This window comes from Amblyomma maculatum, chromosome 1, assembly GCF_055883805.1.
Source record: "Amblyomma maculatum isolate TAMU_Amacu chromosome 1, ASM5588380v1, whole genome shotgun sequence".
Taxonomy (NCBI): Eukaryota; Metazoa; Arthropoda; class Arachnida; order Ixodida; family Ixodidae; genus Amblyomma; species Amblyomma maculatum.
The window spans coordinates 41,291,732-41,318,545 of NC_139344.1; the positions used below are offsets into that span (position 1 = coordinate 41,291,732).

General features: G+C 43.4%; 1 protein-coding gene across 5 annotated transcripts in view; it reads left to right on the forward strand.

Annotated features, from left to right (window-relative positions):
• Nucleotides 1–707: 707 nt before the first annotated feature.
• Nucleotides 708–26,814, forward strand: part of PH4alphaEFB (prolyl 4-hydroxylase subunit alpha-1) — a 64,564-nt gene continuing 38,457 nt past the window's right edge. For all 5 annotated transcript variants that reach the window (XM_084587997.1, XM_084587998.1, XM_084587999.1 and 2 more), the window contains exons 1-6: nucleotides 708–912; nucleotides 4,883–5,089; nucleotides 5,686–5,837; nucleotides 12,812–12,982; nucleotides 15,439–15,599; nucleotides 17,154–17,205. In XM_084587997.1, coding sequence (XP_084444123.1) covers nucleotides 4,893–5,089; nucleotides 5,686–5,837; nucleotides 12,812–12,982; nucleotides 15,439–15,599; nucleotides 17,154–17,205 — 733 coding nt within the window. In that variant the 5' untranslated portion in view covers nucleotides 708–912; nucleotides 4,883–4,892. The remainder of the gene's footprint in view (nucleotides 913–4,882; nucleotides 5,090–5,685; nucleotides 5,838–12,811; nucleotides 12,983–15,438; nucleotides 15,600–17,153; nucleotides 17,206–26,814) is intronic.

The following is a 26,814-nucleotide window of genomic DNA, read 5'->3' on the forward strand; positions in this document are numbered from 1 at the left end:
TGGGCGACCTGACTATGATTGCCACGGGAACAACCGTGTCGGTACCTATGGTGTCAGGTAGAAGCAAAATCAGCGATAGCCAATAAGTTTCGGCTGGTTAATGCACTATGTCTACAACGATACCCCTTTGCATGAGTTATCAGGGCGGAAAGACACAAAACTGAAGAACACATAGTTCTTTTTTCTTTTGTCGTGCCTTCCAGTGCTGTTAAAACCATGAATACAAAATGGCTCAGATTGCAGACTTAGTTAACCATGGCTGTTCAAGCAAGGAGAATGCGTTATGCTAACGTAATGACATCACAAATGACAAATTAAGTTCCCCCGTAATTTTTTAGTTTCACTGAACTCCAATGCCCTGCCACAATATTATAGCGTTCTATGAGTATATCGCTGACCGTTGCTGTCGCAAAGTGATGCTTGGAGCTGCGTACTCAAGCGTTTCAGTGAAATTTGTGTTTGCTATTGTATGTTTAATTAGGCTAGGAAAAGGCTGCTTTCAATTTTATTTTTTTACGTCATGAAATAGCTCAGAAAAAGGCTGAACCTTGAGTGATTCTTGGGCGCGGGTTTTGTGGCGATGGGTGCGTTCTAAAAACGCGCGCGCTGAAGCTCATGAAATCGCTCCCAATAAGGGAACGAGCGCCATCTCTTGAATATATGTCGGACCAGTACGCGGGAGCCGCGCGCGATAGCTACGGAATCAATCGGAGCGGCACTCCAGCGGACTCACTCAACGCAACGCCAGCCGCTGAGCTCCGCGAGCGCAGCTTCCTTAGGACGTGCGGATGATGTTTTAGCGGTTTGTTCTGCCGTCGTGAAAGTTGACCTGTGGCTGGAGGTTGCGATCAAGTAGTTCCCCGCGTTCACTCGTCTGCAAGCCAGAATCTTCAGTATTTGTAAAGTCTGCTTGTAAGTACTGATTTCCTTTTGTGCATGTGTGTGTCCGCTTATACGGCCACGTCTTAAAAAAGGAGCTCCCACTCGTGGCCTTGACAAGTGACGGAAATGTGAAGCTCAAGAGACGGAGATAATCGGCGGCGCGGAGGGGTTCCTGGTTGCTTCTTTCTGTGCAGTACTGGGTGAAGTCGGATGCGCCAGTGGATAACCGTAGCTTTTTGTCTTTTTGTGCCCACTGCTATTTGCGATGTTGGTTATCGCGATGGGAAACCTTGTATCTTGCTGGTACGCATAGGCTCGTTGGCTCCGTGTTGAAAGAGAAAGCGCAGCCATAGGCTCGGAGGCGGTTGCACGTCCGCTCCCAGCGCATCGTGCACGGGCTTCGCCCATTTGTTCACGAATGTCTTGTTCCTATCGAAATTCGATATATTCGAATGAGAAAAGAGCTGCGTGTGTTGATTAGCCGTGTGCGCGTAACTTCTTGCGGAATAACCATGAATGTTGGCACGCACACGCAAAATGACTGTTTTAGCTGCTAAAAATCTGCACTTTATTAATCGATAAAATCGAAACTGGCAGAAACCTCCATTGTGTAAGCAGCCACATATTGCATCCATAAGGAGCTGAACGCAGTATCAGTTCAGGTTATAGCGTAATTTGCATGTGCGATTTCTGTATAGCATATTCATTTCCAAGCTAAGTATTTTATTCTCACCGACCATCATATATAGAACCAGCTCCAAAATTCAACACACCTGGCATCGAAATTATGTACGAAAACCTCTTATTTACAAATGTCACCTCAAGGAAGTTTCAAGCTATGTGCATAACAAAACAGACAGCACATATTTAGAAATTAAGATGCTGTCTTTTCAGCTATACGATCCTAACTATGACAAGTATGTGTGCACAGGTTAGTGCTGTTACACAGATGCGAAGAGTCATTTTCTCATCTGAATGCATTCTTTGAGGTCGATTTTCATTTTATATGTACTTAGTGATAGCATTTACGGTAACCTGCCCTAATCTGGCAAGTGCTCTAGAATAGCTTGAAGGATTTTTGTTCATGGAGCGCTGTAGTAGTATTTAATAAGTCGGGCCTGCAGAGCTGTAACTTTTTTTGTTACAGAAATGAATTATGCTACATTCAAATGAATGTTTGGAGTATCCTCATTCCCATCAGCTCATATCTCTCAATCTTATGATTCATTTCCAGTGCTGGTGTACTAGTTTTTGCATGCCATGGTGGGAGAGATAAAAAGCCCCTGTTTACCTCTTCCTCCTTAGAGTTGGAACCTCATACACAGATCTCTCCCAAGATAAAGACACATTTGAAGGAATGCACTTTGTGGCCATATGCAGACAGACGCCAGTGTAGTCGGTTATCCTCATTCTTATGTGACGGCTTGCAAAGACTAGTGCACTGGCAGCTGAAGCTTATCTGACTGCCGGGGCTACTGCTTCAAAAAGTGATAAACTCCGAGGAAAGGAGACATTCAACACTTATTTGAACATGAACTCTTTCAACTCAATCCATCACTTCATGATGAAAGTCACAGCCCAAAGGATAAAAGTTATTGAACACCTCTGATAGCTTGATCAGTACAGTGGAGCACGTAATACACTGGGTTTACAGAAGGAATTTCTGCTGATATTGTAGAAATATCAGCAGGTTTCATATTTCTCACTGTGGCTTGTTAAGGCAAAAAACTTTATTGAGTATGAGTTGGAACACACCTCAAAGCTGTCATTTATGACACTCAGCAGTGCTCAGTCTATGGCATAGATTGCGTTTTTTGTGATAAGTACTGCAAAGAAAAAAAAAAGATATAACAAAGATCATTTGAAGAACTTGTGTGAGCATCCATAATGAACTGGAGGAACAGTATTTAACTGACCGGGCTATGAGGAAGCAGTATATAAAACCAAACTTGATTAAAAGGGCAAGGGACATGCTCAATAACGAAACATTTTTGTTAATATTAGAGCCAGGTGCCCGAAAATTTCACATTGGTAAATTTTTAGGAGCTGTTAGCAAATCGTGTTAATTCCTGCCTTTTCGTTGTATTTTTGCAAGCCATGCCTTTGAAATACAAGTGCGTTTTTGTGCACCTATTCAACGTCAGTAGAAATATTACAAAGCAGCACACAATGTGTTATTTCCTTCATTGTGACGCACTGTACACAATGAGAATAAAGTGTTCTCTCTATAAATTTTTTTTGAAGGCTTGAAAAAAAATATTGCTCTACTAGTTGCTTTTCTTTTTATTGCTGGAACTACAATGATTTTGCAAATTTACACCTGATTAACAACAAGAAATTGCAATAAAAAATAGCATAGCATAGCTGTATTTTGCAAATACTAAAGGGCATTCATACAAAATTTCATAATGATACCACATTGACAGGTGAAGTAATGTCCTGCATGAGCAGTAATAAGGTTGCTTGAAAATAGTAAACAAACAAAAGAGGATTTTAAAATTTCAGCAAAACATTTAATGAGTGAATGTGACGCTTTTTTGCAAACAAACAGGAAAATGCAGTCTAAAGAGCTGCAAAGTAACGCATGTCCTTAGAACTCTTCTGCTGTGTATGAAAGTGGTTGTGTGAGAATGGCACGAGAGTGGTGGTGCAGGCTTTGGGGTGAAAAAAAAACAAACTTAATTCCTTTATGAAAACTGCTGGAAGACTAACAAAATGCAAAAAAGCTCTTTCTACCTTCCTGCTATGCCACAAAACTAGTAGACGCCATGTTCGAAATTTGTAGCCGTCATAAAAGCAGCTCAGTCCTTCCCATTGATCCGTCACCTAGCGGGCTCACATCGCAGATTTTTGTCGCTTCTCATTCGAGGCTGGGGTTGGTGGACATTAAAGAGGAAGGGTTAAAGATAATAAAACAAGCAAAAACAAAAGAACTCAATTATTAATGAAAATTGCCGTTTTGTCATGCACATCTCCTCTTAGTCTTTTATATATATACGGTCACATTAGTAATGAAGCAATCTGTGTCTTGCTCTTACTTGAGTTGATTGTACGTATACTTTGCACACAGTTAGTCACTTGGGCACAGTGAAGAAGTCTTTTTTCATTCTTGGCCTTAATTATTGCTATATGTAGTAAACTTTTCTAGTTTTTGTGTTATGGTTTAGTTTCATAGCTTAATTGCATCTTCTTGAGACAGCGTTAACGCTGACATTCTTGCAGGTATTAAACTCTTTGCATGAGTAAAACAATCGGAGCCTGTTGTAACTACTACTTTTTATCCACATAGCTTTTAATCTCTCCAAGTTCATGTACACAGCTGTGTACATTGTGATTTCACAGCTTTTCTTGGGGATGTGCAGGATTTTGTTGGATGACGTTTCATGAATTTCTAGTGTCATGTGTATATGTGTGTGTGTGTGCGTGCACGTGTGCATGCGTATGTGTGTTTGTGTTTGCTGGTCACTGTAGGCATCGTGGCTATTGCATTCAGAAAACGAGATAAAGACACTGAAGTTTTGAAAACATAATTGCAGCCAGTTAGAATTTTCATTTCCATCTAGTTGAAAATGTGTTTTTGGACTTTATAATGGTTTGTTTTTGTTCTTTTATCGTTCCTTTCCTGGGGTTGCATCAGTTCAAAACAATGAAGACTGCACTGTGTGGGGGTTTTATTGGTCTCATGTTGCTTCCATTGGTATATTGTACCATACTGAGATGAGCCCATCTCTCGGGATGGCTGTTTCTTGCATTTCTAAGTGGACCCTTGTTTTGTTTCTTACAGCAAATAATAATGGCTATTGGACATTCATGAACGCATTAGAGCAAGGATCGATTGTATGACTGTATCAGTGTTAAACTTACATTGAAGAGTTGGTTAATCCTACTTAATTTTTATGTGTGCACCTAGCATAGAATGTATGAAGCACCTTTCATTAGCTCTGCTCTTCTCTTCAGCTGTTTAACATGTCGGGGTAAAACATATTTATTTCTTTCTCAGGTCTCCAAAAATGGCAGGTGTGAAGAAATTCTTGATGCGTGTACTCCTCGTCGTATGCATTTGCAACCTCCTGGACACACAAGTTCAAGGTGAAGTGTTCACTGCCTTGGTCGACCTTGAACATCTGCTGCGCACAGAAGGTGCCGTTGTCCAGACACTTCAGCGGTACCTAGATGCTGAGGAAGATCGGCTGGAGAAGATCAAAAAGTCAGTGACTTATCAATATGTGACTGCTTTTTACTTTTATTGTACTACTGTGTTTCTTTAACGGCCAACCAAGCATTTTAGTTAAGTAAATGTGATGGCACCGCCATTTTGGAAAACTTAGCGTAACGAGATTATTGTGCAGTTTACTGGTAATATCCTGCTGAACTCAGTCAAGTGGGTTATTTCAGCTTTGTTTTTATGCGCAACAGAAAATTCAGCATGGCAGGGGGTGGGGGTTAATACTTCTCCTCCCTTGATATGCTCTGTGCATGCGTGCAACTTTACTGGTCACAGAGGTGACTATCAGGAGATTCTGCTGAGAGATATTGTTGGCTCTTAGTTTGTGTCAGTACATCTTTGGAGCTTGTGCCATGATGTGTGGCAGGAGTGGGCTAGCTCTGTCAGGCAAGGACGTTTTTTGGGGACTGGTGGACAGTTATTTTCATCACATCTTTGCCCCAGGGAAAGTCAACAAAAATTAGAGAATTTTAATTTTAAACAGACAAAAATGATAGAAATTACAGAAAAAGTTTGCATCAGTGAGCTTGCTTGTCTCATTGTGAGCAATCCTCAGATTTTGTTTTCGTTATTTTCAGGCTGAGGCAGGAATTCAACCAGCTGCACAAAGCTGCCAGTAGAGATGGCGATGAATTCATTTCCAACCCTGTGAATGCATTCCTGCTTGTGAAAAAGCTCACAGCTGATTGGAAGGCTGTCGCAAGGTTGATGTTGGACACTGAAGGGAAAGGTGAGCAGCCTTGCACTTGTTGAATGCTTTTTTTAATGGTTTCAACTTTAGAACACATTACATGTATATGCTTCACAGTGTCAAATGTAGGTACTTGTGTATTAAGCATACTGAATTATTAAAAACTTGCAAAATAATTAGGTAACCTGAAATTTAGAATCAGCTGTAGTCCTTGTATCAAGGTAGGGTAGTGTAACAGATATAGTGGTGTCCTTATTGATGTGCACTGTGTTATGGTAACTCTCATTTAAAAAATTCCCTTTTTCCAATCACAATGGCTTAGCAACCAAGCTATGTTGAGCCTGACATTGAACATTCAAGACATGGTAGCACCACAGTTGCTCCATTATGACAGGAATGCAATACAAAGCTTTTGTGGGGTGAGGTTATGACATGAACAAAAACTGAGTTGGCTGGAATTGGCCTGAAGCCTTCTAAATAGTGGATATTGTAATTTTGGGACTTGATTGTGTCAAGTAATGTATTGCCAATGCATACACGGTGCAAGAAATGCAGCAAGAAGTTTCACAGATCATCCCTTTTATTTATTTACTGCCGTGAAAAGATATGTCTCATAACAAGGATTTTCCCACTCGCCCTCGTTTTTCGGGAGGCATGCCTTAACTCGTAATTATTATTCTTTTCTTATACGCTGATGACCGCCAAAAATGACTATTGTATTTTGATGGAGGCAAAACACAAAAGCTGTCTGTGTGCTGTATGATGTCAGTGTTTGTTAAAGGCCTTCAGGTGGTCAAAATTATTCCGTAGCCCCCTAATATGGCATCTCTTTCTACTTTCATACTTTCACTCCCACCTTCTTCCCTTCCTGTACGAGGGGGTACCCAAAAGAAACCAAACTTATTTCCTTTTGAACCTATTTATTTACATCTTAAGCCCAACCTTCAATCTCCTTCAAAGTACTCCACTTGCACTAATACACTTGTCTAATATTTCATTCCAGTTTTCAAAAAATTGTTTAAAATCATCTATTGTGATGCTTGACAGCGCCTGCGTCGTTTTTTTCTTTGCCTCCGCAACATCAGCAAAACGCTTTCCTTTCATCTATATTTTTCATTCTGGAAAACAAAAAATGTCACACGGGGCAAGGTGTGGTGAGTATGGGCGGTGAGGAGCAGGGGTCATACCATTTTGGTCAAATATTGATGATTACACGAATTTTTTCAAAATTTCCTGGTTTTGGGCCGTGGAAAGATGACCAGAACGAAGTTGGTCATCGAAACGGGATAACCACTCAAACACTTGAGTTTTCTTCATAGCATCATCCTTGTACGCCTTTCTTAACATTTCAAGAGTTTCTGTTCCATTTTTTTCGAGCAGAAAGCACAATTTCACCGCCGCACGCTGTTCATGAAAATCAGCCATTGCAAAAACGACACTCACAGAAAACAGTTGTCACTCTAAACTCTGCCGAAGCTGGTACGTCTGACCTTCAGCGACGCCACTCGGCTGATTGACTCTGGATGGATGGATGGATGGATGGATGGAATATAGGAGCGTCCCTTTTGAAACGGGGTGGTAGCAGTAGCTATCATGCTCATTTTTCTCCCTATATCTTAACTATTGATATAGATTGGTTAACTAAACCATCAATCTATTTCTTAAATTTTTTGTTTCTACATTACTAACATTATGTCACTTCTCTGCTTTTAAGCCACCAATCTTCCAGTCATTTTTTGCTAGTTTCCACCGCCGATTTATTCACCCGGCCACTGTTATCTCTAAACCCCAGAGCTTCAGGAACAGTGATTGCGCCTGCATCAACTTCCAGATGGATACCATTACATTCGAGTATAATATGGTCAATTGTTTCACTGGAGTTACCACATACAGCACATGCGTCATCTCCATTGTTAAATTTCTTTTTGTAGCTGCATGTTCTAAGGCACCCTGATCTAGCTTCAAAAAGTAGGGCACTGCCTCTTGAGTTATCAAAGAAATTTTTCTTCCTGATCTGCATTTTCCACTTTCGGTATAATTCCACACTCTGTTTCTTTTCCATCGAATTTATCCAATTTTTACCTTCTGTGTTTTTCACCTGTTGCTTAATGCTCTTTATTTCTCCGTCCTTGTGACTAGCATACTTACTAGTTAGTTTCCTAGTTCTTTTCCTCCATTAGGAGTCAACGCTTTTTAAGTACAGGTATTTAAATACTTTAGCTGCCCATCTGTTACTGTCCAATTTCCTCAGGCGTTCCTCATATAATATTTTACTGTGAGCTTCCCGTACTTCGAAAGATGCCCAGCCCATATCTCCCTGTACCGCCTCATTTGTAGTTTTGCCATGGGCACCTAGTGTTAATCGTCCAACGGATCTCTGATTTATTTCTAATGTCGACTGTACCTCTGATTTTAGGCACAAAACCTCATTTCCAAAAGTAAGTCTGGGCACCATAATTCCTTTCCAAATACCCCTCAAAACCTCATACTTATTGTATCCCCACAATGCCTTATGCTTCATTATCCCGGCATTCCTTCGCCCTTTGGCTTTAAGTGATTGCTCATGCTTTCCAATGTATGCCAATCCTTCGTTTACCCATACCACCAGATATTTATATTCTGCTACTCTAGGTATTTCATGGCCTTGTATTTTAAGACCCTGATCAGTTGAGCCGTTGAAAATCATCAGACCCGACTTAACTGCGCTGAAACTGAAGCCTAGAGCGTCCCCTTCGTCTCCGCAATACTTAACTAGAGTTTGCAATTCTTCCAGACTCTCAGCTAGCAGCACAATATCGTCTGCATACATCAAACCGGGGAGGCGCTGCTCTACCGCCTTTCCACCTAATCTATATGACAGGTTAAAACCTAGGTTACTCTCTTGTATTCTCCGTTCCTGGTTTATCATATAAAGCATGAACAGCAGCGCTGATAGAGGACAGCCTTGTCTTAATCCTTTGCATACTTTGACATCTTCCGTACTTCTTATCCCTTTCCACGTAATTTCTACTTTGTTATCCCGGAATGTTCACTCTATGTGCTCCTAGTGGCAAAACACGGTACTACAAAAGCGCTGCCCACCAAAAAATTAGTTCGGTGTCTTTTGGGTATCCCCTCGTATGGTGTGGTTCAGGGGTCCACCAGGAGTTAGGCAGATACTGTGCCTTTCCATTCCTGAAAACCAATTTTCGATTTCACTGTCCTTCAGCAACACCTTGACTGCTATTGCTGTTCGCAGTCACAATCTAACTGACTTGCATGTTTAGCGCTTTGACAAGTCAGGCATCGCCAAAAAGGGATGCAAGATGAAATGCCAGCCCTAGATTAGGCATGGAGAACATTTCTCAAACATTATTTTCCTTCAAGAATGTCTTTTCTGGGTTTCAAGGTGCCATGTGCAGTTAATGCTTACTCTCATTTTGTCCGGTCGCTTTCTTCTTTAGCTTGCACATTTAGGCAGTGGGGACCAGGCTCTACCTGGAGACTACCACCTCAGTACAGTAGTGAGCAGCCTTGTCTAGAGCGTGCTGATGGTGCTCCGCAGAGCAAGTCAGCGCCATCTAACGTTAGTCCCTGGGTTTGAGTTATACATCCAGTGCGCATGCGCGGCTAAAATAAAGCAGTGTCTGCTCGTGGGTTCTCGGCCTCATTTCCGCTCGGTGCCTACACTTCATGCTGCCTTATGATATGCAGCGGCCGGAAAACCAACGCGTTTCGCTCGAGTCACGAAGCGGGCATGCAAGGAAGTGCAATTTGATATCGGGTGATCGCGCGTTTCAAACAAGGACCAGGCTAAGAGTGCAAGAATTGGGCCTAGTTGGTTGTTTGGTGCCTGTTTTCGTCCTGTCCATATAAGGTTACGAACACGCACAACACTTTGCAGGCGTATTGTTTGATGGCAAGTTTCTGGGACGGGTTATCAGCTATATGGGACACAATATTTGGCATCCGTATAGCTCTAGGAACTTGATTTCCTCTATGATAAAGCATATGCGGCTGGTGGTGCGTATGCAGAAACGCACATTAATCCGCTATCACTCGCGCTTGCTTGCCTGGCTGTCTCGTTACACTCAAGAAACACAGCGGCATCGCGACGCTCTTGCGATTGTCGCATCCTCATAAATGCAGGCAGTACGACCCTAGCGGTACGAAAGATAATCTCAAGGCGAGGGCGGCAGAAGGAAGCGATGAGCAGGCATCCGTCAGATTTGCCGCGCATGTGCATGGGACGCATAGCTCAAACCCAGAGCCTAACGTTAGATGTCGCTGACTTGCTCCGCTGAGCGCCGTCGGCACGCTCTAGACAAGGCTGCTCACCACTGTACATGCTGTATTTGTCAACTTCTGACCAAGCAAGGACAGCTCTGACCCATTCATTCAACAAAGGGGCTGTTATCGATTACCAGTATGCCTAAGTCAGTGAGAAAAGACTTGTTTGACTGAGTCCTTTAGCACTTGACTGCATTTGGAAAATTACAAGAATTATGTTTATAGATGTAAAAAATAGCGCGAAAAACACAAGGACAGAAAGGGCGACGCAGACAAGCGCTAAAGGTTTATTGCCGATTACACGCAATATATACATGGCACATGGAAAAACACAAAACAAAACAGGTTCCCTCGGGAACTAGTCATGGGTAAAAAACCAACGCAGCAAAACCTTTCACTCATCAAGAAAAAAAACCGGGAAGAAAACATTTGTCATTAATGCTGCAAGGCGGAAGCTAAAAAATTATGCTCACAATCTGCCAAGTTTACCGACGGCTGGCTGATACACAGATCGGGACTGATACGTATGTGGTAGGCCTCCACAATTTCGCGGACCAGCTGGACATTGTGTTCGAAAAGTATACATGCGCTTTCAAAGATAGGTTTGCAACTAATCGCTAGTGTTCTACCTTTACCCGGACAATCCTCGCATGCACGCAATGCTCTGGGAGATTGCCAAACCTGTCTTTAAGCGAATTTCGATGCTCGCCAAGCCTCACACTAAGGCAGCGCCCCGTCTGTCCTATGTACACCGCTCCGCATCATGAACGTTCACCAACTCGCCCAGATTTCTGCGTTACTTATGTTTATAGAATTTCTTGTGTGTGCCTGATGGCAAAGTTATCCCAGGTAACATTGTAACCCATTTTACACTGTGTAGGCAATGCGGCTGAAAACAGTTGGTAAAGTTTAAATCTAACCAGCTGAGAGAGAAGATTTTCAAAAAAATTAGCTGTAATTGGCGGGGCTCAAGCACGGCATCTAAACTAGACTCAAATGACCACATTTGTCTTCTTTTAATTGCATTAGAATCTTAATGATACGAATCCACTTCGTATGAATTTCGCGATGATACGAGTTCGCAAAATTTCTCAGCTGGAGTCCATTGTGTGCAGTTTGCGAAATTTCGGATGTTCCAAACTCTCACCCACTCCATTATGGATGATACGAATGCGCTAACCACGACCACAGCCTTAAATACTGTATACATGTTGCCCGCATATCCTTGAGTCCGCGATCGCCAGCCGTGCTGCACGCATCGGGATCAGTTCACGGAGACGCATGACTCACACTTCGCCACTGCCTCAATTGCCTGTAGAGCTCTATACGTTGCGAGAAGTTTGTGGCTGCGTGTGTCCCAGAAATCTCGACATGGCGATAGCCAATTGTACTATTCACCATGAGCAGGTGGTAGTGCACGCAGCGCTTGTGCATGGCCACGCAAATCGCTGACTTCATGATCGCTAGTCAACGTTGTACGCACAGAGAGCAATTTGTGGTGGTGTGCATCCCACACAACATCGTCATCGCGGTCTCCTGTCATGCTGTACGCGATGCAGGAAGTTTGCAGATGCGTGCGGCCCGCACATCACCAACGTTATGATCATGTATAGCACTGCACGTGCCACGGGTGGCGTGCTATGGCCGTGCTGCCTTTAACTTTAAATAGGACTGCTTGAATGTCTTTCCTATACTTCGGCATACGGATTTTTGTTTGTTTTGATTATACGAATTTTTCCCGACCCCGTGAGATTCGTATCACCGAGGTTCTACTGTAGCCTCTTCTTTTAACTTTTAAGGCATTGCAGCATGACCTTTAAAATCCTTTAAAATTTTCTTTGAGAAACTATCCCCGGTGTCTTCAGGAACCTCATGGATGTCTGTACCTGACTTAAATATGGCAGTTTGAACCATAGGGAAATTGTTTCATGCTGAAAGCTGCCTGGGAACTCATGCAAGGCACATCACATGTTTGTCATCTTGCACAAAGCTCAGGCCTGCCATTTCCCCTCGTTTTCTATATTTTTTGACAAAATTGTGCATTGGTTGAAAAGAGAGATCATTAACCTAAATGTGAACCATTTAATGAGAGAAATATGGTACCACGTAACCCTCGTTGCTTTGATGTGTGAGTGTAAATTTAACACTATAGCGCTAAAGGTTGATGATGATGATGGATTTTAATGGCGCAAGGGCGACTCAGGCCAAAGAGCGCCAAACTCAAACTTTCGGCAGCGCTAAAGGTTGCTTTTCTCCCAAAAATCTGGCGTTGTGAGTGAAAAATTACAAATATGCCTCTGAAAGGTGACATGGCTGGGTACTACTAAATGGTTGGAAGGTTGCGTGATGTTTCGAAATCGCATGGCATGGCTGAGTTGACAGGAGCCCCACTTCGTTGAGATGGAAGAGAGGGGAACTTTCCTGGACCCTTGCATCCCCAGTCTGACACGTTACTCATAGGCCGTGCAGGCATCTTTGTATGGGTTGGCCAAGGTGCATCTCCATCTCTGTGTTGGGTGGTTTTTCACAAAATGTGGTGGCTAACGGCTTTACGTCAGTCAATATGTGCAAGATAGTAGTGGCACAAATTGATGGTTTAGTGACTAAGCAAATATTAAAGTGCATGTATGCAAACAAGTGTCCGCAAGAGGAGCTGCTATTAACACTGTCGAATCATACCCAAATTAAAGGTGGTGCTTAATTGTGTCCCAGATTTTTATGTTTCTTCCTGTCCGCATCAACAGCAATGGTGGAGAACATCACGCACTCGGGCCACTTGCGTTTCCCTGATGAGGAGGACCTGACTGGGGCAGCGGTTGCACTTCTACGGCTCCAAGACACGTATCGCCTGGACACTGCGAGTCTGGCAAAGGGCCACATCCAGGGTGTCACCAAACCTTCACCAGAGCTATCAGGTTGGAAGGACCATTCGATTCTTCCTTTTGTTCATGCTTTCTAGCTTGTTTTTATTTCTGGGGGGAGAGGTGGTAAAGAATATTTTGTACTTTTGAACGTTCACGCATTCAGCTAAAGCCTACAGAGTCCCTGTTTACTAATCACAAAAGCCATCTAAAATGCAGCTGACCTGAAGCAGAATCTGAAGACTATCTGTTTTCTTGTTTTATTTTCGTTATTATTTTAAGTAATTGGGTTTTCTGTCTATTAGTAGCTTGTAGAATATAGGCACGTCCCTCTGTTTTGGGATTTGTTTATAAGTTTATTACGAAATCGCCGAGTAAACTTCTGACCTTTTCTGAACTGATGAACTGATCAAAAGAGGTATAGCCAGCCTTTGCAGAAGAGTTGCCCACATACAAATCAATGACAGCTTTTGCCAACAAGCCGTTTGTTTAAGTGAGGCAGGCTATCCGGATCACTTGCTGCGAGCAGTTGTCGAGTTGCTGCTGCAGAAAATGAAAACCAAGAACAAGAAGGGCTCGAAAGGTACTAAGCTGGAGAAAGAAAAAGTCGAAGTGGTGCCCTATCTTCACGGCATCTCCCATAACCTAAAAAAAAGTAGCACATTGGCATGGCGTGAAAGTGGTCTTTTCGGCACCCATAAGCTTTCAGGCCTGTGTTCAAGAATTTCCAAGAGCATAAAAGGAAACCAATCTACCAATGAGTGCTCTTTCAAGCATGCCAACAAGTTCGTTAATTGTGCCACTCGTTTCATATATAATATTCCCCTCTCTTGTGTTAGGGTATATACGGGTCAAACTGGCAGATGCGTGAATAACCGTGCTTGGAGCACGTAAACTCGTTGATAACGTGTCAGACCAAAATAAGCTCCCTCGCCACTGCAGAGAATGTCAAAACTGTGTTTCTGACTTTGACAGTATTTCAGTAATCGGAAAAGGAAAGAGAAGGCAGGAAAGGGAGCTTGCGGAGGCCTATCACATTAGGATGCAGTGCACAAGTGCGTTATAGTGCACCGTCAATATTACTTACCAATAAAGGGGTTAGATTGTTAAGCAACAGTGTGCGTATGTAGGTAAGCGACATAAATGAAGGTTCGCGTGCCTATGGTTGTCATCGTCCTCGCAATACTGTGTTGAATCGTGACTTACTTGTCCTCTTGTGAGCGTTTCATACACCTATGTCATTTGGTTTCTTGGCCGGCCGTTTCTTCCAGTAAACCTCAGTTGTTAGACCAGTGCTATCCCATGTACTTCTCTTGTGTTTCTGTGCCTTTCGCTGGTTCATTATGTTAGGTTTTTTTTTAAAATATAATTTCGAGGTCAGGTGCAGAAGGATTTGTTCCTTTGAGTGATTTTTACCCGTCACAATAGTTATCTATTTGCATATATGTCAGTGTGGAATCGGGAAGTCTTTATTTCAGAAATATAGAAATGATCCATAATCAACAGGCACTGCTTGGCCAATCTATTCTTTTTTAAGTTTTTGCAGTTATTCCGCCTTACGCATTACCATTCCTATGTACAGTGTTCCTATGTCTGAAATATACATGCCTGCTTTTTTTGCACATATGCTCTAAAAGCACTTTTACTACATTATAGCTGTAATTTGAAATTCACAACACTAGTAAAGCAAGGGTTTGTTAGCATGGCTAACACTTGACTCAGGGAGAGCTGTCAGTATGTTAGCAGTGATGACAGCAGGCCGGTACCTGTGTTTTGGCAGATTGCTTCTGGCTGATACATTTCAAACTAATTCTGTGATGGACTGGTGTCACATATAACTTGCATTAAAATAGGCTCAAAATCATCAGCAAAAAAAAACCAAAAAGGGCGTTGCTCCAATATGCAGTTTGAAGATACTATATGCTAGTTTCTGTATGGCGCCCTTGGTGTTTCTGTCTTAATAAATTCCATTTCCTGGAATCTGCTTCTTTGGGCAAGAATTAGGCTTAACCTCATCATTGAAAATTATGCTCAGGGTGTAAAAATTAAAGTAAAATTGGGGTTTACCCGAGAAAACAAAAACAAAAAGCGTTGCTGCGAACTATAGCCGGTGCTGCGTACCATTTAAATTACACATGCACTAATATTCTAGGCATATATCGTTCGAACTCAGTTTGTGAGATTTGTCACTTCCGTTTGACATTTTGGAAACCTTGTCTTCAGAGTGATTTTTTATTGATTATTTTGAAGACTCTTCTTCTTTATAAAATTTCATCATCAAAGAAGAATATGTTTGGGCATTGTAAAGCATGCAGTGTAAAAGGTGGGAAATCAGGAAATCAGCTTTTTACTCCTGTTTAGCCTTTTCGGTCTACTCCATTCAGTGCATTCTTCTAGGTGCTATAGTCTCATTCAGGGCATTGCTCTGAAGCCAGTTGACTCTGTGGGCATCGCAGTGCCCTAATAGAGCTTTCTCACTTTGTGCTTTCTCCTGCGGCCCTTGCTGACAGCTGGCGATTGCTTTGAGCTGGGCCGGCAGTCGTATAACAACGAGGACCATTACCACACTGTGCTCTGGATGCAAGAGGCCCTCGATCGTGTGGATGAAGAGGTGGACAAAACAGCTGACCGATCTGAGATTCTGGAGTATCTGGCGTTTTCCACATATCAGGTATGCTCCATGTATTTCCATCTGCAAGGGCTTTGGAAGGGAAAATGGCAGCAGTGTGCTTCAAAGAGATGCGATTCCTCTCTCTTCCTGCCCTTACCTCCGAAGAAAGAAAATAAAAAAAGGCCAATGCTTAAAGCAGGCATAGATCTGAAAAAGCGGCTGCTTCTTGACAGCAGTGTTGAGGTAGAGTGCATATTTTGTCAGAGTAAAAATTAAAGACAGGACTAAAAGAGAAAGACAAGGGACAAATGCTGAACTTCAACTGATAGTTTATTGGACATAACATCAATACATATATACAAAATTGTACAACGCCATCTCTTGAGCGCATGTTCCCAAACCTTCGCCTCTGCGTTATCGTACAGATTAGAGCCTCATCACCTATGGCCACGTGTCATTCTCCTCTTTAAAAACTCCAGCTCTTTGGGTGACAGCACAACCGAGCTACTGCTAACGCAATTATCACCTTGATTGTGAATTTCAAGGGCCTCAAATATCTCCCTGCTCAACTGCTGCTTGAAGCTGCGCATCACACGTGTGTCGCTCAACGCAGGGGTGCATGATGGACTGGTAGGGCTAGGGCAGCGGCTGCAGTGCAAGGCTAAATGACTACTCTTTACAAGGGATCCTACTGCTCTTCGGTGCTCTCGCAATCTGTCGTTTATGCACTTGCCCGTCTGTCCGACGTAGGTTTTCCCACATGACAGAGGAATCTTGTATACAACCCCCATTCTACAGGGGCCGAAGCAGGTGTCATGCTTCTTCGTGCATGCATCAATGCCGCTCTTTTGCCCATTCACCTTAGGGCAAAGCCGCGACAACTTTTCAGGAGCAGAGAAGACGACAGGGACGCCGCACTTCCCTGCAACCTTCTTCAGACGGTGGCAGAATGCGATTCCTAGGTTGAAGTTCAGCGTTTGTCCCTTGTCTTTCTCCTTTAGTCCTGTCTTTAATTTTTACACTGACAAAATATGCACTCTACTTATCAAGACCAACTAGCCCGTCTTTCTACGTTAACTAGTGTTGAGGTTTTTTGGATATCTTGCTGCTAAAGCTCTTTGTTCTCAAGGGGGAAGAAAAGGCACATGTACACGCAATAATTTCAGTGCCTATCTATCAATCTGTGAGTGGTGTCCTTTGTATATAGTTCATCACTGCAGTTCTGTTGAAGAACAGTGTTACCTTTGCAACTTTCCTCTCGTTTTTTTGATGGTGTGGTCCAGATTACTTTTATGTTGCAGTGCTTTTTTTTTTTTATAGGATTTTAGGGAGAGAAAAGGGGTGAGGAAATTCTTATCAAATTAACAATTCCCATGGAAGAAGCCTGCATTCGCTTCCTTTTTTCTCTTTTTTTTTGTTTTTACCAAAGCAAGTGCAAAATGCACTATGCAAACCCTTTTTTAGCCCAGCCATACTCCAAAGAGTTGCCCATTAGTCCACCGCTGGTTACTTTATAGTTGTTCTTTTTTTGCTTTGTATTTTTTAAGCAGTTTTTTTTTTTCCTGAGTCGTTACCTGTTTGCAAATTTTGGCTTTTTTTTATTTTTTTTTTCAGCAAGGCAATGTTCATCATGCCCTGAAGCTGACGAATGACTTGCTTACTGCTGGTGAGCCTACATTTTGCTCTTCGAGTTTATGTCGGTATTGGTTTAGCTGACATGCACACTTGCCTTTTACACATATACCACAGTGTAATCCATTTATAATGATACCTGATATAACGATATATCGCTTATAAATGATCAAATTCTTGGGAATTATCAGCTGGGATTTATCAAATAAACCATATATAACGATCAGTTATCAGCGGCATATCGGATACAACGATAGCTTTCCGGCCGCCCGGAATATGTTTACCACTAAAATTTGTGTTATTGTTTGATAAAACATAAAATATACTAAGAATGGAATGTCCCACAAATTTGACATAAGTGCTGAAAACACTGGTGTGAAGAAATCCGTGAGGGGCTTTGCGTGCGGTTAGAAAATGAGCTTTATCATTATTGAAATCGTTGTCTGTCACCATGCAAAGGGCGCGGACCGTATCGTCATCACTGTTGCCTGATTGAGTGTCCGCGGAAGGTGGTACCAATCAGGACGACAGCACAATAGGTCTCGAGACGAAACAGGAGATTCATTGGGATTCACGGCAGGGTTTCAAGGTTTGATGCCTCGCGAAAAAATACGGACATTTGCGCTTTACGATTTTAACAGTCATTAAGGCTGAGGATGTCCTGCAGTTCATCCAGTCAGGGATTGGTTTCGTGTACGCAAAAAGGACTGCCCTCCAGCATACGTACTATTTGAGCGATGCAAACATTGATTGTCAAGTTTCAGCTGCTGCTCAGGCGATCATGAATTACACACTTTTTTAAGCATGCTTGTGTATTTTATGGCTGTTTATGTAACCTGTAATGAAGTGTTCAGTGCTCTTTACGCTGATTCGCGTTCAGCCTGATATTCACTCATCGTTAGTAAGTAGGCAAGCCTACATGCATGGGCATATATGTGAGTGTGTTCTTTTATTTATAGATTTTTTTTTTGCCGGTCCAGATATAACGATAATCGGTTATAATGATTGGATTTTCTGGTTTTCTCAATATCGTTATAAGTGAACTACGCTATACTAGTATACAACCCGTTCGGCTCAAAAGCCGTCGCCTTCACCGTAACTCAGGTTGAGAAAAACGGTGTCGAAGAAAATACCCACGTGATTTTGTATCCAAATTGTGACAAAATCATACTTTGCGCAACACTCAAGGTAGTGTAATACCATTTCGCATACCATCTAGCGTCCATCTTCTAAAGTTGGAGGCTTCTGGTCAAGTTGGTGACAGAAGTTTGAACTGACAACATACCTCTGACAAGTGTAGGTGTCCACTGAGAAGTGAAATACTATGCCTTCATTTCTCCGAAAACTAACTTAAACAAAAAAAAAGTATTCACAGAATGAAAATCAGTGTTAAAGACTCTTCACATCTACTCTTAAAGCGAAGCTTGAGCGTCCCCCAATTTTTTCTTTTTGTACAGATGTTGTGCAACAACGAGTGACTGAAAAATCTTTGGAAAGTTTAACTTGATTTGATGGCACGACGACACAGAACAGTTGATGTATCTGTGTACAAATGAGTTGCTTGCAGGAACAATTCAGTGCTATTGAATGTAGCTTGTGGGATGTTTTAATTTGCAAATTTGGGTGGGTGGGAAGGTACCTGACTCAAAGCCATGGCACTTCATAGGATGATCTTTAATGTGATGAACTTGGCTCTGTGATGTCTGAAATTTCTTGTAACGTTAAGTGAGGACGAGCAGTATTCTTTCTTCCTACAGTGTGTCAGCGTTTATGTCAAATGAAGGGCTTGCAAGCACTTTTTCATCGGATCAACAGTATTGCTTGGTAATGTGTCTTTAGATGTTACTCCATCTACTGGGCTCTTGGCAGTGGAAGGCAAAGCTGAGTCTTTAGCTCTGGTACGTTGAATGCCAGAACAAATGAGGCTTCATGCACCCCTTGATTTCTGGTTCAGAATCTATTCTTGAATGCGAAAGCACAGGCAAAAACATTTGTCACGTGACTCACTTCAGTTAACACAGCTGGCGATATCATCTCTTTTAGTTTTTTCTTTGCTTTTGCAGAATAATATGGTTTATAGTCGTTAGCAGAAGTTAATTTTTTTATCAGCTGAAAGAAGCCTCTCTCAAATGTGTTCGAAGGCTGCTTACTGCCTTTCGTCATTGCTTTGCCAGTTTAATTGGCTACCTTGTTAATCAATAATTGGTGATCAATACTCGTAAGGCCAGAGGTATTGTAATAGGCAGGCGTTACAGGTTAGTTTTAAATTCTTTAACTGTTTGGTGTAATTATTACAGACTATTTCAATATGGCCAAGTTCAGGTTTTGCATATATAATGCTAGTTTGTGCCAAATGAAAATGCATATTAGAAGTGCATGGTGCTGTAATGAGAACAGTGTTGCAAGACATAGGGTGGCATGTAATTCTGTTCATTTCATTTCATTTCATTTTTATTTCCTTAAAGACCCCTTTTGAGGGGCATTACATAAGGGGTGGATACAAATTTTGGATGAGGTGGTACAAAGTCATGTGCTATGAGGATAAATAGTTGTAGGCTTTTTGTGCGAAGATTATTGGACAGGTTGTTGTTGCAATCTCTTCGGGAAGGCCATTCCAGTCCGCAGCGGCGCGTGAAGAAAATGAGTTTGCGAAGGTGACGGTTCGTGTACGTGGACGGCTAATCTGGAGATGGTGGAGAGTGCGGTGAGATATGCGTGCTGGTGGGACCATATAGGGTGCAGTTTGTAGATGGCTGTAAAAAAACTTAAGAAACAGTGAAAGACTGGCTATGCGGCGGCGTATCTCGAGTGGCTGTAAACCTGAAAGGCATTTCAGATATGATACACTGGTGCTGTAATGGTATGACGAATGAATAAATCTGGCGGCGCGATTCTGCAAAAGTTCTAGTGCATTGGTGAGATAAGCTTGATGTGGGTGCTGTCGTGACGCTGGGGCTATGTCGACCCGGCCTTCACTTGGTAGCGTGCAGAGACTCCGGGTTGAAGAAGGATTGAATCTTCGAAGTTGGTGAAATATGTACAAGCAGGTTTAATGGCACTTTGAGAAAACTTATTTACAAGATTATTTACAAGAAAAAGAAGGGTATATTAACAAAATGGCAAGCGTTAAGGGTTCATAGCGAGAAGCGACTGGATGAGCCGTTTACCCAGGGCTCAGAGCGACATTTCGTGCTCTGCAGCGTCCTTAAAACCCCCTATGTCCAGCCCCTCTCTGAAGATGCTGACCAACCAAATCCAGGGCACGCCCCTCAGATATCGGCGTCCAATCGAGCACATCACTGCACTGATGGTCTGAAGCACTGACTGGCCCGGCATTGTTTCGTTGGGCCTGGTCACTTGTTGGCGGGAAAAGCTTGGGAACGGCGAGGAGGTACATTTCTATTCTTCAGCCAAGAATCGATAGGCTGGTTCCGGCAAGTGGATTTACTTCTCAGAAACCCAAGTGCACGTGCGCGCCGCATACGGCTCCCAGCATTGTCCCTTTCCAACAATTGCAAATCTTTCCTGCATTCCCAGGAAATCCTCTAATGGCCGTAATCACCTTGCTCCTTTCTTGTCCTGTACGTCAGCGGACGTGTCACTCTGTCGTCTCCTTTGGACAGTAGGCATTCCTCACTGGACGATATCACTTCTCGACGGGAAGGGTGAACAATTGAACGAAAGCACTTCCGGCTATTTCCCGCAGGGGGACATTTCTTTGTGTTTTTCTAGAGGTTCTCTTGACAGGGTCAATTTGGCATTTGCAGGGTGTCCACAAAGCAAAACAGGCTTACACAAAAGGATTCCTGGAAACAGGCTCACTTAGCGCCCTTGTACCAACAGCACATATCCACAGCACTTATCCATGCCCACAGGCGAACAATAGAGCGCGCAAGTGCGGATGATGCACGGTCGTAACAGCCTCCTGCCCCGCCAGAAGAGTCACGGAGGGCAGCAGTCGCAGCTGCTGCATGAAGAGACGACTTAATGGCCTGCACATGAACGCTTGAAGCTCGCTGTTGCTTGTCGCGTTGTCTTGATTGTCGTAGGCCAAATTGCTCGAGCTGTCTGAAACTCAACCACATGTCCAAGCAAGCACTCGGCTCCCGTCTGAAGAGACCAGGTTAAAAGAAAACTGCCATTGTTGTTCGAGAAAAGCCCACTCTCAAGACGTTCAGGACCTACATATGCCTAGAAAACCAAACGTGCTGCTTTACATAGTCACACATATACAAGCGCACGAAAAAAAAAAAAAAAAGACCTGATTATCAATTTGGATACAGGGTGAGGAACACCTCGGACCGCTTAGAAACAGCGGCTAAGCGCGTCCGCATTCCCATTTAACTTCCCCTTTTTGTATCTTATTTCAAAATTGTACTGCTGTAAAATCAAGCTCCACCTCAGAAGGCGACTGTTCTTCGATGTCGCAGTTTGCAGCCAAGCCAGGGGACAATGGTCCGTCTCTACGGTGAATTTGCCCCTCCAAGATAGCACTGCAATTTTTGAATGGCCCATACAATGCAAGCGCACTCTTTCTCTGACGCGCAATAAACCCTCTCTCTAGAACTCAGTTTTCTGCTCAGGTAGAGCACGGGGTGCTCATTACCGTCGTCATCTCTCTGGCAGAGAACAGCACCTAGCCCTCGATCACTTGCATCACACTGGACCGTGAATTCTCGGTCATAGTCTGGAGCTCGCAATACCGGACGGCTAATCAGCACAGCCTTCAGGTTTACGAAGGAGGCTTCCTTTTGTTCGTCCCAGACTACATTTGTCGGTTCTGTCTTGCAGAGAGCGTCGGTCAGAGGGCTGGCCAAAGCTGAATAGTTAGGGATGTAGTGATTGTAGTACCCAGTCAGACCCAGGAATGCTCGAATTTCCGTCTTCGTGCTCGGCCGCGGGTAGTCTGCCACTGCAGAAATCTTAATCTCGCTGGGTTTCCTGAAACCTTGACCTACATTGTGACCCAAGTAGTCCACGGTCGCCCTTGCCAGGCAACATTTCTCGGCCTTTACGGTTAGTCCAGCTTGACGCAAAAGGCTCAGTACAGCTCTTAGATGTACCATATGGTCCGCCCATGAGTCGGAAAAAACCGCAATGTCGTCTAAATAAGGCACCGCGAATGTTTCACACCCCTTTAAAACCCTATCCATGAGTCGGGAAAAACAAACTGGAGCATTTTTGAGCCCGAAACTCATCATTGTTGGCTGGTAGCTGCCCGTCGGAGTGACGAAAGCCGCGTATCTGCTGGCGCGTTCAGTGGGCGGTACTTGCCAGTATCCTCGAGTAAGGTCCAGCGTAGTCACATATGCCGCTCTACTGACCTGTTCTACTCTCTCCTCAATATTCGGAATAGGATACACTTGATCCCTGGTGAGAGAATTTAGCTTTCGGTAGTCTACCACAGGCCTAGGGTCTTTACCTGGAGCTTCTACTAAGATCATAGGCGAAGCATAATCGCTTTCCGAGGGTTTTATTACTCCCAATTCCAGCATGCGAGCTACTTCCCTATCCAGAATTTCTCTTTGCCTTGGAGAAAATCGGTAGCACCTTGATCGTACTGGCACGTCTGAAGTCAGCTCAATATCGTGCTCAGTCAAATCAGTTCTGCCTGGCTTGTCCACGAAGCAGGCCTCAAACTCTGTTATTATCTCGCCCAGATCGGACAGCTGAGATTTCTTTAGTTCTCCTATCTGCTCCGTCCTTTTGAGAAGCTCCTGTGTCTTAGGATCATTGTCTTGCTCCATAGCTAAGTCCTCTCGGGTTCCACTTAAAAGTCTCGTGAGATTACTAGACACTGGCGGCAAGAGGTTACTCTCAAGAACGTCCTCATTCCGCGTCTCATCAAGCTCACTTTCAAGTTGACTTATCTGAGATGCCTCGCTCTCAAAGTTTTCTGACCCGCTATCTTCCGCATCTACCACTGTTTTAACTGCCGTTTCCTCCGCTGTGGATTTTTCTGGAATGAGCAGTGTAGCTAGTTCTCGCGCCTTTGAACGTGTTAAGGCCTGCACATCTCTGTCTCCGAAAATCAGAAGGCAAGCCTTGACCTTCTCGTAGTTGTCCGCGTCCTCCTTGCTTAGCCGCGCGACAACCTCCGCTGCCTCGCAGGGCAGAACCGTCAATAATCTCTGAGACCGCGTGTCTCGCTGGAAGGACAGTTTTTCGCAAGTTCGCTCAAAGTTAGCCAGATACAGACCGATATCCCCTGATATCACATATGGCTGCATGTACTTTGACATCTTGAAATCTGCCTCCTTGTTGAGAAGAGGTACCGCTAGCTGGGGACGATTGCCCGACCTCTTGCTCAACTCTGCTTCTAATTTCCGGAGCTCAATTTCTAGCTCCAGCCTTTTTGCTTCTCTCTCAATTTCACGCTCCCGCCTCTTTTCCTCTTTTTCTCGCTCTTTCTGCTGTATGAGCTGCTCCTCCTTTTTTTGTTCGATGAGGTTCCATGCTTCACTGAGCTCCTCATCATCGGCTCCCAAATCAGTGATTGCCTTTAAAATCAAGGGTTTTCGTGCCAAACCACTTGTATCAATTCCCAATTCCTCACACAATAGCAACAGTTCCGGTTTCTGCAGCTTTTGTAGGTCCATGATCGCTCCGAGTGTCGGCTACTTCCAAAACAACAGTGCAAACTACCAAACCTAAAGGCGTTTCAACACTTTTTAACAGTTCTAAAATCTAACCCTGTTCTAGAACCTGGTCCACATCAGAAGAAAAGTCAAGCACTCACCCACACATGCGATCGATGTTCCGAGCTGCTCTCTTGTTAGCCGATTGTTGCTCCTGCTTGTTGCTTGGGATGCCACCTCCGATCACAAGATGTTGTGGCTTGTAGCTTCAGATCCACCTCCAATCACCAGATGTTGTGGCTTGTAGATTCAGATCCCAACGCTGGTCACCAGTTGTCGTGACGCTGGGGCTATGTCGACCCGGCCTTCACTTGGTAGCGTGCAGAGACTCCGGGTTGAAGAAGGATTGAATCTTCGAAGTTGGTGAAATATGTACAAGCAGGTTTAATGGCACTTTGAGAAAACTTATTTACAAGATTATTTACAAGAAAAAGAAGGGTATATTAACAAAATGGCAAGCGTTAAGGGTTCATAGCGAGAAGCGACTGGATGAGCCGTTTACCCAGGGCTCAGAGCGACATTTCGTGCTCTGCAGCGTCCTTAAAACCCCCTATGTCCAGCCCCTCTCTGAAGATGCTGACCAACCAAATCCAGGGCACGCCCCTCAGATATCGGCGTCCAATCGAACACATCACTGCACTGATGGTCTGAAGCACTGACTGGCCCGGCATTGTTTCGTTGGGCCTGGTCACTTGTTGGCGGGAAAAGCTTGGGAACGGCGAGGAGGTACATTTCTATTCTTCAGCCAAGAATCGATAGGCTGGTTCCGGCAAGTGGATTTACTTCTCAGAAACCCAAGTGCACGTGCGCGCCGCATACGGCTCCCAGCATTGTCCCTTTCCAACAATTGCAAATCTTTCCTGCATTCCCAGGAAATCCTCTAATGGCCGTAATCACCTTGCTCCTTTCTTGTCCTGTACGTCAGCGGACGTGTCACTCTGTCGTCTCCTTTGGACAGTAGGCATTCCTCACTGGACGATATCACTTCTCGACGGGAAGGGTGAACAATTGAACGAAAGCACTTCCGGCTATTTCCCGCAGGGGGACATTTCTTTGTGTTTTTCTAGAGGTTTTCTTGACAGGGTCAATTTGGCATTTGCAGGGTGTCCACAAAGCAAAACAGGCTTACACAAAATGATTCCTGGAAACAGGCTCACTTAGCGCCCTTGTACCAACAGCACATATCCACAGCACTTATCCATGCCCACAGGCGAACAATAGAGCGCGCAAGTGCGGATGATGCACGGTCGTAACAGTGCCAAATGGGTGATGCATATTCTAGCTTTGATTTCACAAGTGATTCGTAAGCTAGTAACTTGACGTGCACGGGAGCATCGCGAAGATGACGTCTTAGAAAACCAAGGGATTTGTTAGCTGAAGAAATGATGTTAGTTATATGAGTTTTCCAGGACAAATCAGCGCACAGAGTTACGCGTAAATATTTGTATGATAGCACTGGTAGCACGGGAACGGAGGCAATTTGGTAAAGGGATATGAGTGGGTTGCGGCGGCGATGGAAAGACAGTGCACTGCATTTGTGAGGGTTTAGTTCCATTTGCCAAATTTCACACCACTCCTGAATCTTGTTAAGGTCGTTTTGGAGGTATAATTGGTCAGAGGTGTTATTAACTGTTTGATAAAGAACACAATCATCAGCAAACATGCGGATTTTACAGGACACTTGAAAGGGTAAATCATTTATGTATATTAAAAACAGAAGGGGACCTAGTACGGAACCTTGAGGGACGCCAGATGTTACAGGAAGGGAGCTGGAATTATATTCATTTACGAAGACGGATTGAGTGCGGTTAGTTAGAAATTCGGTAATCCATATAACCACATTTGGATCAACGTTAATGTGAGATAACTTGTGTAACAGGCATTTGTGAGGAACTTTATCGAAAGCTTTTTTAAAATCAAGAAAGATAGCGTCAGTTTGTAGGTTAAGATCTAGGTTGGCATGCAGGTCATGTATAAAAAGCGCTAGTTGAGTATCACAAGAAAAGCCTTTCCTGAACCCGTGCTGCGCAGAATGAAAAAAATTGTTTGAATCCAGGAAGGCAATGATATGGGAGAATATGACGTGTTCCATGATCTTACAAGGCACACTTGTTAAAGAAATGGGCCGATAATTTAATGGAGAGTTGGTGTTACCGGATTTGAAGACTGGAATGACCTTCCCAACTTTCCAGTCAAGTGGAAGTTGGCCTGTAGCAAGTGATTGCTGGAATAGCAAGCATAAATATGCGGCACTGATGGGTTTAGTACTCTTAAGGAATTTAGCGTTGATATTATCAAAGCCGGCTGAGGATGAAAGTTTCATTTTATCAATCAGCGATAGAATCCCAGAGGTGTTAAATTCAACAGGTGACATAATATTATCAAAAAAGTTGTCTAGCACAGGAAATGGCATATCAGATTCGTTAGTGAACACTGATTGAAATGCAATATTAAACATGTGAGCACAATCTGCATGACTAAGCACTTCTCCCGCTTCATTTGTGATAGATAGTGACATCGTTTTTGTGTTTAGGGTTGATGATGTTCCAGAATTTTCGAGGATTGGTATTAAGTATTTTGGGCAAGTCCTTGTTAAAAAAAGAATGTTTAGCCTTCCGAGCGGTTGACTTATATGCCTTTTCGGCAGCGTAGTATTTATCCCAGGCTTTTTGGTTAGTTTGTGCTTTGGCGGCGCGAAAAAGACGTTTCTTTTGATTTTCCAAACGTTTTAGTGTTTTAGTGAACCATGGTTTCTGCGAATTCTCTCGAAATGTGAACTTAGGAATAAACTGATTAGTTAGTTCAGTAATTTTATTCTTAAACATTGTCCAATTTTCTTCAATAGACCGCCTATGAAAATTAGTTTGGAAAGGTGGAAAGAAAGCGTCCATTTCACGATTAATCTCTGTATAGTTGCCCTTGTCGTACAAACGGATAGATTTTTTTTTTTAAGCTTTGGGTTCGAAGCGAAGTTAGGGCTATATCGGCATGAAGTACTTCGTGAT